At 39.7% G+C, this 11,616-nt stretch overlaps 2 protein-coding genes across 2 annotated transcripts; both read left to right on the top strand.

Moving 5' to 3' along the window:
* Positions 1 to 2,914: 2,914 nt before the first annotated feature.
* Positions 2,915 to 5,513, top strand: LOC126587589 (F-box/kelch-repeat protein At3g17530-like). Its single transcript, XM_050252673.1, has 2 exons — positions 2,915 to 3,110; positions 3,366 to 5,513. Exon 2 carries the CDS (start codon positions 3,400 to 3,402, stop codon positions 4,897 to 4,899), a length of 1,500 nt encoding a protein of 499 aa, XP_050108630.1. The 5' UTR covers positions 2,915 to 3,110; positions 3,366 to 3,399; the 3' UTR covers positions 4,900 to 5,513.
* An 849-nt stretch (positions 5,514 to 6,362) lies between these two features.
* LOC126587602 (ribonuclease MC-like) lies at positions 6,363 to 7,353 on the top strand. Its single transcript, XM_050252685.1, has 2 exons — positions 6,363 to 6,690; positions 6,782 to 7,353. The coding sequence occupies exons 1-2, from the start codon at positions 6,433 to 6,435 to the stop codon at positions 7,199 to 7,201; spliced, it is 678 nt and encodes a 225-aa protein (XP_050108642.1). The 5' UTR covers positions 6,363 to 6,432; the 3' UTR covers positions 7,202 to 7,353.
* Positions 7,354 to 11,616: the final 4,263 nt, after the last annotated feature.

Here is an 11,616-nt window from a genome sequence, read left to right as displayed (position 1 = left end):
ATCGAGTAAGGCTACCAATCCTTGATATTTATATGGTTGGGCATAATGCATGTAGTCCAATATCCTAGTGGATTGGAAGTTGATTTCTACCTTGCGTGTCAAGTTCCAACATCCCTCCTCATCTAAGTTATTATAAAAGTTTTAAATCATCCATTTAATAATGTAACATCCCACATTGCCCAGGGGAATGGATCCTTTAAGCCTTATATGTATATTCTCATCTCTACCTAGGGGTGGGTTCGGTACGGTTACCGTACCAAAACCCTCGTACCAATTACCGTACCAAACTTTCGGTTTGGTAAAATCTATTACCATTACCATACCAAACTTTCGGTATACCAAAGTTCGGTATTGCCAAATGTTCGGTTGGCATGGTATGGCAATGGTAATTGCCACTTTATTTTAAGACAATCTGTTTTTGCTTTGTTCAACATTTCATATTTTGTACCTCTGTAATAAGACAAATATATATAAACCAAATGCATAGACGGAAGAAAATTCTCATAACAAGTGCCCAAATGGATTTCGGATTTCCACCTTCAAATGGATTTACAGCCGCATGAAATGTTGATGAATTACTTGAAAATTATAAGCCTGAAACAAAAAATGGAAACATAAAGCAGTACTATAGGTCTACTTCCTCACCTTAGCAGTACCAGTTGATTATTCAACAGAAGCATAAAGCACCACTATGGCACCACAACAAGACTCACCTCTTTAACTTAAACCTCACCTTAGTTGCTGATATCTCATAAATTGTAGCCTAAATTCATCTATTATTCATCATTCACAATTCACACACACAATAATTCAAATGATGCATCATGATTCATAATGAAAACTAAGCTTACAATTCAAATAAAAGTTATAAACCAAAACAAATAGAAGTTAACAATCCAAATAGAAGTTAAAGTTTCAAACTAAATGAAAATTGAAACTAAACTTCAAAAGGTAAAATTCATTGATCAATTCTTCAAGTTTAAGATGTCGAAGCTTTTGGAGGAAACATTGAACTTCTAGAATATTATAAATATATATTATAATTTATAAATATGTGTTATATTATATATTATATTATATTTTTGGTACGGTACGGTAATATCGTGGTAATGATATCCATTACCAATACCGTACCACGAACTTTCGGTACGGTACAATACCGTACCATTATCGTTGGCACAAAAAATTTGGCACAAAATCGGTATGGCACGGTTGGCAATTCGGTTGGCATGGCAATTTGGCAAAAAAATCCACCCCTATCTCTACCTAACACGAGTCATTTTGGGAGCTTACTGGCTTCGGGTTCTATCGGAACTTTGAAGTTAAGCGAGTTCACGCGAGAGCAATCCTAGGATGGGTAATCCATTGGGAAGTTCTCGTTCCCAAAAACAAAACCGTGAGGGCGTGGTCGGGGCCCAAAGCGGACAGTATCGTGCTACCGTGGAGTCGAGCTCGGGATGTGGTGGTGGGGGCCCAGGCCGGGATGTGACAATTTAGTATCAGAACCAATCCCTGGCCGGAAGTGTACCGACGAGGATGTCGGGCCCCTAAGGGGGTGGATTGTAACATCCACATCGCCCAAGGAATGGATCCTGTAAGCCTTATATGTATATTCTCATCTTTACTTAGCACGAGGCATTTTGAGAGCTCATTGGCTTCGGGTTTCATCGGAACTCCAAAGTTCAGCGAGTTCGCGCAAAAGCAATCCCATGATGGGTGACCCACTGGGAAGTTCTCGTGTGAGTTCCCAGAAATAAAACCTTGAGGGTGTGATCGGGGTCCAAAGTGAATAATATTGTGCTACAGTGGAGTCGAGCCCGAGATGTGGTGAGGGCTCGGGCTGAGATGTGACAAATAATAATAATTTAAAAAAAATATGGTTGGCATAAGGCTACGTCCTTTTTATTTTATTTTTATATGCAACGATAGCTTGTATTAACAAGCCAGAAATGAGGGAACAAAAAAACATAAAAACAAAAGTTTCTGATTTCTAGAAATCCTTAACTAAACAACAAAAACAACTACTATGAAGGGCAAATCAAGCTAGCTGATGGATTATGTTGGTGGCTAAAAGGCACACATGGGAAGGTGTTTAGGCCCAAATAGTTTTTAGGGTCAACAAAAGATAAACTCCGGTGGTTGTAATCATCACTGGTGTAGATAATATCATTTGTTCAAAACAAAAAAAGTTTGGGGTAGTGTTCAAATCAAGCACGTTGTCGTCGAAGCCATTGGCAGAATGCAGCCTCACCGACGAAAGGTTAAGGTGCTCGTCAATGTGAACGGCGCGGACGTTGCGGAATTAGCAGCGAGGAGGCCGACGACGAGGTCCGGGCTACCTGTGGCGCCAATGCAAAGGGCGGTGCTGCTGAGGCACTCGAAGGCGAGCTAGCAGGCGTCACGGCTGGGCTTGGAGTAGAGCCGCTGGAAGAGCTCGGCAATCTTTTTACTACATAGACTTTCCTTCGAATACTCTATCACCACGAAGACTATTAATCTGATTTACAAATTAAGGCCTAGGAGTCTGATGTCCATAAACTAGTGTCTTCGTCATGTCTTCTTTCTAACTTAGTGACACATGCTTCAACTTAATACCAATTCAACAGTGTTAACATTTGAAGAAAAAAACTAAAAATTAAAGAAAAACAACAATATCCCCTAAAAAGATAACACCGTTAAATTAAACAGTGATAACACCAATTCAATAGTGTTATGGGGTAGGTGGAGAGTTAGGCACCTTTTGTGTTTCTTTTACTTCTTTTTATGTGTTATATTAGTCTTTTGAAAAGATAGCACCGTTAAATTAAAAGTTAAGTTTATAGACATCTGTTAAAAAGTTAAGAGAACATACACAATTAAGACACGGAATTGAAGACTGCAAACCGCGGCCGAATTTGGGAGCGTAAGTTCCTAAATTTGGGAGGGTGTGGAAATCGGTCGCACAAGAATCAAAATAAAAACCCCTCTCTGCCATCGCATTATCGCACGCAGCTGCACGAACAAAACGCAGAAAATACATTTTCTGCGCCGAGTCTGCCCCTTTCCCTCTCACTCACAGCGCTGCTTCTGCTTCGGTCTCTTCCTCTTCCTACTGCCTAGTCTACAACAAGGTAACCTCATTTCTAACTTTTTATTATTCAATTTCAGTTTTTATATTTTTTTTTAAATGAAAGAAGGATACTTTTTTTGCTTCGATTCTTATTTCGCTTTTGAATTTCAATTGGCATTTTCAGTAGGGCTAAATTTTTGAATGTATCCATGAGTTTTTTTTTTTTTTTTTTTAACAAGAAATAGCAATGCCAGATGATGATGAGCTTTTGTGGAATCTTCTGATCTTGTTGTGTTGGTCTTTGTGTGTATCGTAGAACAAGGGTGAGGTCCATAATTGACATTGCACAAATGACGAACAAAACATCCAAAATCGGACAAGATTTGTTGGTGAATATTCTGTCAACTCTGCCTCCGAAATCTCTGATGCGATTCAAGTGCGTCGCTAAATGGTGGCATGCTCTCATCAACGACCCCAGGTTCGTCGACAAGCACCTCTCCCATTCCTTGCTGGACGATCAGTCCACTCGTGTCCTTCTGAAGCGAATGTTAGTCCCTTCTACGGAGGACCCAAATGGGGACAAATTTCAATCCGTATTCTCAGTACTTACTTTTGACAATGTCATTGTTGATGATGACGATGGTGGTGTGCACAAGTGTAGCACTCTTTCTGGGATCGAGGACGTCAATATTCCTCTTTCTATGAGTCTGGAGATTGGAGATGATCAATCATTTCATGTTATAGGTCATTGTGATGGGATCATTTGTCTAGCTCGTCCTAATTCTACTAAGGTGCTTTTGTGGAATCCGGCAATTCAGGAATTCAGGGTCCTTCCCTCGGAGACATACAGTCCAGATTGGTTCGACGAAGCATCCTTTAGGGATCCTCATCCTTGGTGGTTGTCTATGCCTTACATGCCACTAACAGATCGGTTCGACGATGTTTTGGGATTAGGCTATGATCCTAAATCTAAAGATTACAAAGTTGTCAAAATTGGATTTTCTGGTTCAGAATTGCATGGCGGCACAGAACATTTGATTATTCATCCTCCCAAGGTAGTAGTGTATACCCTAGGAACTAATTCTTGGAGGGAGATCGAGCCTTATTCTTTAGAAACGGAAACTACTTTCCTTTGGCCTGAAACTTTTCAGGTGTACTTCAAGGGGATGTGTTATTGGATAGGAAGTGAGCAACAAAAGGAATTTGCCGATAGCTATGATGTCACCTATCCCGAGCAAGAAAAAATTAGGCGAGTGATCGTTTTGTTTGACATGAGTCGTGAGGTGTTTCATGACATACTGTTACCACATGAGATGGTAGAGTTCAACAATTTCGAAGGAATTGGTATTGAAATGCGTCTTAAGGTGTGGAATGAATCCATCGCTCTCTTTCGCTTGAATCGTAATACCTTTGAAGATGGTGATACACCACCCTTTGAAATGTGGCTAATGGATGATGATTCTGGTGGTGGTCCGAAAAATGCGGGTGGTGTTTGGACAAAACACTTTGCTGCCAAGATCCCATCATTCTCAATGTCCGGCTTGCCCCTGTACTCCACATTGGCAATGTGGAAAAGCGACGAGGTTCTTACAGTAGAGGGAAATGGAGGCTTGCCAATGTGGAAAAGCGAAGAGGTTCTTACAGTAGAGGAAAATGGAGGCATAGTCTGCTATAACTTCCGTACTAAGAAGCTTAAAAATCTTCCCATTCAAAGTGCTGTAAGGATCAATCCCATTTTTCCTCCGCAACCGTATTATTTGCCACTGTGCAAAGCAAATCATTCGCCCGTTGTATATGTGAAGAGTATGGTTTCGGTCACGGAAGGCAACAACAAGTACATGTGTACGTAGATATCGAAAGTAATGAAATCCTTTTGTTGTTCAAATTATGGATGTCTTTAAGAAACTTGGAGTCGATAAAAATTTACGAGTATATTTGATAATGTTTGATTAATGAATTAACTAAACGGAAAAGGCATGTGGTATCAACAATCTGCAAATATGAAGCAATACAACCAAGAAACGAAATGATGGCTACCTGCAGATATCCACCCTGCGGTGTTGCCTTTCAACGAAGAAGATGAGATACACAAACAATGTTCGAAATTAAGTGTATTGTAAGTTGTACATTTTTACAAGATGAGATACGCAAGCAATGCCTAAATCGTTTCTGTATTTTTTCGTTCGGAACCATGTTTAGCTAGCGTTGTCCTGAATGGATTTTTGAAACAGAATTATAATCTAAAATTTGGACTGCTAGCTAGCTTAGGGTTTGAATCTGATATATGATGAACCACTTTATATAATTGGGTTGATGATGAATCATCCACTACACAGTTACTACCCTTTATAGCATGAGAATGCATTGCCGTGGGCAACAAGAAAGATGCATTCCCTAATTCCGAATGTGTTCACACTCACTTGACCTTAATTATTATCACCTTTGCTAGCTAGCTTCAACTTAATCTTTCTCTACACTCTACACTTAACCTCAATTCTAACAATTTGTATGTTGTATATTTGATCATGTTTGATTAATGAATTAACTAAACAGAAGGCATGTTGTGTTAACAATCTGCAAATGTGAAGCAATACAACCATGAAATGAAATGATGAGTACCCGCAGATATCCACCCTGCGGTGTCGCCTTGCAGCGACGAAGCGGGTGTCTATAGGACAATATGATTTCCCCGGTCCGAAGGCTAGCTCCAGGGTGAGTAGCAGCAAATTGAAATAGCTATTTACTTAATCCACAAGTTAATTAATTATCTGCAACCGGGATAAGTAAGTTGAATAGAAACCATGAAGAGGAGAGGAGAGCTCCAAAATTTCAAAGATAAGAATTACCACTGCTAGAAGGTAGTGGTTGAAACTTCAATTTACAAGATAAGATACATAAACAATGTCCAAATCGTTTCTGTTTATATTCGATTGGAACCATATTTAGCTAGCGTGGTCCTGAATGGCTTTCTGAAATAGAATTATAATCTAAAAATTGAGACTATTAGCTTGCTTGGGGTCTGAATCTGATATATGAGGAACCGCTATAATTGGGTTGATTGGGTTGTTGATGAATCAACCACTACACGGTTACCACCCTTTATAGCATGCATATGAGAATGCAAAGCCTTGCATAACAAGAAAGAGGCATTCCCTAGTTCAGGATCTGTTCACACTTACTTGACCTTAATTATTATCATCTTTGCTAGTTAGCTTCACCTTAATTAATTTCTCCAAACCCTACCCTTAACCTCAACTCTAACTATTTAAACACCTCTTCATTTCTTTGAAAATTCACACTTCATTCACTCTTTAGCTTTCCTTAATATTTCTCATCCCATCCTCCCTCCCTCCCTTTGTTCTTTTGATAATTGCTTGACAACCATGCACTTCTTCAAGATTGTTCTCGTTGTCATCGCTCTTTGCTTCGTCACTTATCTCGGAAAGAGCAATGCTGCCACACCATATGATATCTTCCAATTCGTCCAGCAATCCCCATACGTCTTCTGCCTCCGGAATGGAATTTGTGGAAACCCACCAGTTCTGCGGCATACCTTTACGACACACGGCCTCTGGCCGAGCAACTTTACCGATCCATCTGCATCTATACTCTGCGCTGGCACGCTATTCGACAGAAAACAGGTACACATTGAATATATTTACTCATTTCAGTTTGTTTTTTTTCTCCTGCAGCTCTCTGAAATGCTTGTAACTTCTCGTCTTTGTGCTTCAGATGAATGCTGATCATAATCTGCAATTACTTTTGTCCAATTCCTGGCCCAACTTCAACAATAGACGGACAAATATGGATTTCTGGGAGCATGAGTACAACAAGCACGGCAGGTGCTCGGACAATAAATTTTCCCAGACACAGTACTTCCACGAAGCTCATAGATTATGGTTGACCTACAATGCACAATATCTATTTTCTCAAACAACTGGGATTGTACCAGGACATCAATATGATTACATCGACCTTGAATCGGCCATTCGACGGACTATAGGAGGGAAAACACCTCTTCTTATGTGCAAGTATGATGGGAGGATCGTGTATCTCCAGGAAGTCGTCATCTGTTTTGACTACAACGCAGCGAATCCGGTCGATTGTGTCAGGACAACAAATTGTGGGGCATTGGTATCGTATTCACTCTAATGGGTATATATAGTGGCTGCTACATATATCTATATTAATGTAATAAGAACAACAATATAATGATGATTTCGAATTTATCGATCTCACCATTTCATATCCTAAGTAAATGTTATGTAGTACGTACATGACCTGATGAATTCTGATTATGGTAATTTGCAGTGCAATTTGTTTGGGGTAGTAAATTCGAAAGTTTGATTCTAATTTGTTTTAAAAGCCTTTCAAAATCCGTCAAAATTAACTAGACCATGACATTCCGAAGTTAAAACATGATCAAATATGCGGCAGACAAAAGTTTTACTGACACCAAATTGCTATGCATCCTGCAAATATATAATATAATTGGCACAATATTACAAATGTTTTGGTAAGAAATTTACATTATTCACAGAAACAACAGGTGATGATAATCTCTATGAGATGGAGGTGGAACCCCTGGCCTGGAATTTAATGGAGAATACAATGAACGGGAAGTTGTTGAAGGTTTTTTGTACGGAGGTAGTAGCGAACCTCATCGTTCCGTCCAAACTCCGAATGACTTATGGACGGGGTGCATTGTGAGCTCGGGAGCTAAGGATTTTGTCGAAACGCCACCCTTTTAAGCAGTACCACCATAACATCAGTGAACTGGTAACACCATGTGACAGTATAAAAGTCACTTCCAACAATTTCTCGGATTCACAATAAGGGGAGGGGAAATTTTTGATAACTCAACAAAATACGCAATTAGTTTAGAATTCAATATCCGAAATTGCTCCAGGAACCAATCTTACACGTTTGTTGTTGTATAAACTGGTTGAGAGAGTATATATTCAAGTTACAAAGGAGACGTATAAACGAGATTTTATCATTTACATACAACAACAGCGGAGTTGCTCTTCTTCTGCTCTCTCTCTCTCTCTCTCCCCGCCCCCTCCCCCACCCCCCACCCCCTACCCCCCCAACCCCCCTCCTCTTATATATATAGTGTGTATACATAGGTGAAACCCCATCTTCCTACTCTTTCTGCAACCTTCCATCCTATTCCTATCTAGATAATGTTGGAATTTTTGGATCGCTGGGCCCGCCCCACTCTAACGACACCGATACTGTCCCCACTTAACCACCTGCACAATCCTCAGGTGTGGGGTTTTACCACAAAAGGCCTCGGTATTAGTTAGAGTGGGGTAATACTATTTAAACCCCTTTGGTTTTCTTCACCCCACCGATGTGGGACAGTTTAACACTCCCCCTCACGTGTAACCTCATTTAGTGGTTCACACGTGGAGATCCACATCGGTGATTGAAACTCAGAGGTCGGCTGACGTTGGGCCCACTTGTTTTCAATTGGAACTCAGCGGTTGTCTCTATATTAGTTGTTAGCATACAGACTATAATCTTGTATATAAGTTTCAATCAATCTATGAGTACTGAAGAAGAGGAAGATGAGAGTTGTAGAGAAAGAGAGAGTTAAGCTTGAAGAAGAAGAAAAGACTCTGCACTCTATTTGATTCATACACACACACTAAGCACATGTAGCAAGAGCAAATATTACTTAATCTAAGATTACATCTTAGCTGCACACTTGGACTATGATCCAAGGGCTGATATTTAAAGCTGACTTCTTATTATATTTCAACATATACACTTATAAACTAACACTCCCTTCTAAGTGATGTGCTGAAATCACTCCCAAAGCTGTCCTCAGTAATTCAAATCGATCCCTTGCCAAAGCTTTAGTGAATATATCTGCAATCTGCTCTTCAGTCTTGCAGTATACCAGATCAATTTCACCATCTTGAAGTGCATCTCGGATGAAATGAAATTTCCGATTAATGTGCCTGGTTTTGTGATGATGAACTGGATTCTTTGATATGGCAATTGCTGAAGTATTATCACACAACAACTTAGTTGGTTCTGCTTGTTCTTCCCCGAAATCAGAGAGTACAAATCTTAGCCAAATGGCCTGTGCAGTAGCTTCTGCTGCACTGATGTATTATGCCTCTGCGGTTGAAAAAGCAACACTGCTTTGTTTGATTGAGGCCCAAGAAAACACACCAGAACCAAGATTGAATGCATAGCCAGATGTACTCCTCATATCATCTTCACTTCCACTCCAATCACTATCACAATAACCAACCAACACTACTCATTTTCCCTTCTCATAAACAACTCCATAGTTCACAGTGCCTTGTATGTATCTCAGAACTCTCTTAGTTGTCCCCATATGCTTCTTGGTAGGATTGTGCATAAACCTAGCCAATAAGCTTGCTGCAAACATAATATCTGGCCTTGTTGCTGTCAAATATAGCAAACTTCCCACCATTTGTCTATATAAAGTCTCATCTGCCAGATCACTTCCATCTACTTTTGTAAGTCTTTCATTCATAGCTAATGGTGTTGCAACCGGCTTGCAATCCCTAAGTCCAAATTTCTCAAGCAAAGTCTTTGCATATTTCTTTTGATGCAAGAAGATGTAATTATCTGTCTGCAGTACCCCAAGACCAAGGAAATGATGAAGTAATCCTAGATCAGTCATCTCATATTGTCTCATCATCTCACCTTTGAACTCTGCTATCATCTCCTTTGAACTTCCAGTGTAGATAATATCATCTACATATAGTGACACAATGAGAATGCCACTGTGAGATGTCTTGATATAAAGAGTAGCTTCACTCGGACTTCTATGGAATCCAGCCTTTGCAAAATAGGAATTTATTTCTTCATACCAAGCTCTTGGAGCTTGTTTCAAACCATATAAAGCTTTCCTGAGCCTGTACACTTTGTCTTCCTTGCCCTGTATAACAAAACCAGATGGTTGATCCACATACACCTATTCATTCAACACTCCATTTAGAAATGCAGACTTTACATCTAACTGAAATAATTTCCATCATTTCTGTGCAGCAAGGGCCACTAAAGTTCTCACAGTATCAAGTCTTGCCACTGGTGCAAAAGTTTCATTAAAATCGATTCCAGGCTTCTGAGAGTAACCTTTTGCAACCAACCGTGATTTGTTTTTCTGCACTGAACCATCCAGATTTAGTTTTGTTTTATAAACCCATTTGACTCCAATGATTGGTTTATCAAATGGTCTATCAACAAGATCCAAAGTATGATTCTTCTCAATCATAGAAATTTCATCTTCCATAGCCTTCTGCCATGATTCATCCTTGGCAGCTTCTTCAAAACATTCGGGTTCTATAATGCACAGATTACACTTCTCATATATTTCTGCAATGTTTTTGTACTTGAGAGGAGTGTGATCAAAATCCTGTGGACCTGTCATTCTTTCTTGATCAGAGAGCTCAGTAACTAAGCTTGGCCCAACATTCTCTTCACTGAGTGTTTCAGAATCACAAGCACCTCCTTCACAGTTTTGTTCTCCTTCAGACATTTCAATGATCTGGATACTCTCCCTTCTTTCCTTCTGTGCATTCCAATCCCAACATGCTTCTTCATTAAACACAACATCTCTGGAAATAGTCACCTTTCCAGATTCAATGTTATAAAGTCTATATCCCTTCTCACAACTACCATATCCCAAGAAAATACACCTCTTGCTTGCCAAATCGAATTTTTGTCTCTGTTGACTTGGCACATGAGCATAACACAAAGAACCAAACACCTTTAGATGCTTAATTCCTGGTTTTCTCCCACTGTAAGCTTCAAAAGGTGTCTTCTTATGTAAAGCTTTAGTTGGACATCTATTCAGAATATACACTGAGGTATTAACTGCCTCAGCCCAAAATTCAAGTGGGATGTCCTTCTCCAACATGAGACACTTAGCCATTTCCACAATGGTTCTGTTCTTTCGCTCTGCCACACCGTTTTGCTGTGGTGTGTATGGAGTGGTAAGTTGTCTTTCCATGCCTACATCTTCAACAAACTTGTTAAACTCCATTGAAGTGTATTCACCTCCTCGATCACTCCTAAGCTGCTTTAGATTATAACCACTCTGCAACTCCACAGTGGCTTTGAACTTTTTAAACACACTGAGAACTTCAGATTTATGCCTTAAAAAATAAACCCAACACATCCGGGTGCAGTCATCTATGAAAGTAAGAAAATATCTATTGCCAGCTTTTGTAGTTGTCTGCATCGGACCACAAATGTCACTATGCACAAGCTCTAGAGGAATTGATGCTCTAGTATTAGCTTCCCTTGGAAATGCTTCTCTACATTATTTGCCGAGAACACAACCTTCACATACTCCTTTAACTACTTTGATTTCTGGTAATCCTACTACCATTTCTTGTTCCTGCATCAATTTCAAACTGCTCATGTTTAGGTGTCCCAATCTTTTATGCCACATAGTAGTAGAAGCACATACATTTGCCTTGAAAGCAATATGTATTCCAGTCTGTAATTTCATTGGAAAACTTCGATTTCCCCTTCATTGGAACTTTAGCAACCATGTTGGAATATGAGCTATCATC

This window comes from Malus sylvestris, chromosome 10 (assembly GCF_916048215.2).
Source record: "Malus sylvestris chromosome 10, drMalSylv7.2, whole genome shotgun sequence".
NCBI classification, from domain to species: domain Eukaryota; kingdom Viridiplantae; phylum Streptophyta; class Magnoliopsida; order Rosales; family Rosaceae; genus Malus; species Malus sylvestris.
Note: the sequence above shows the minus strand (reverse complement) of the source record. Positions and strands in the feature narration are given on the sequence as shown.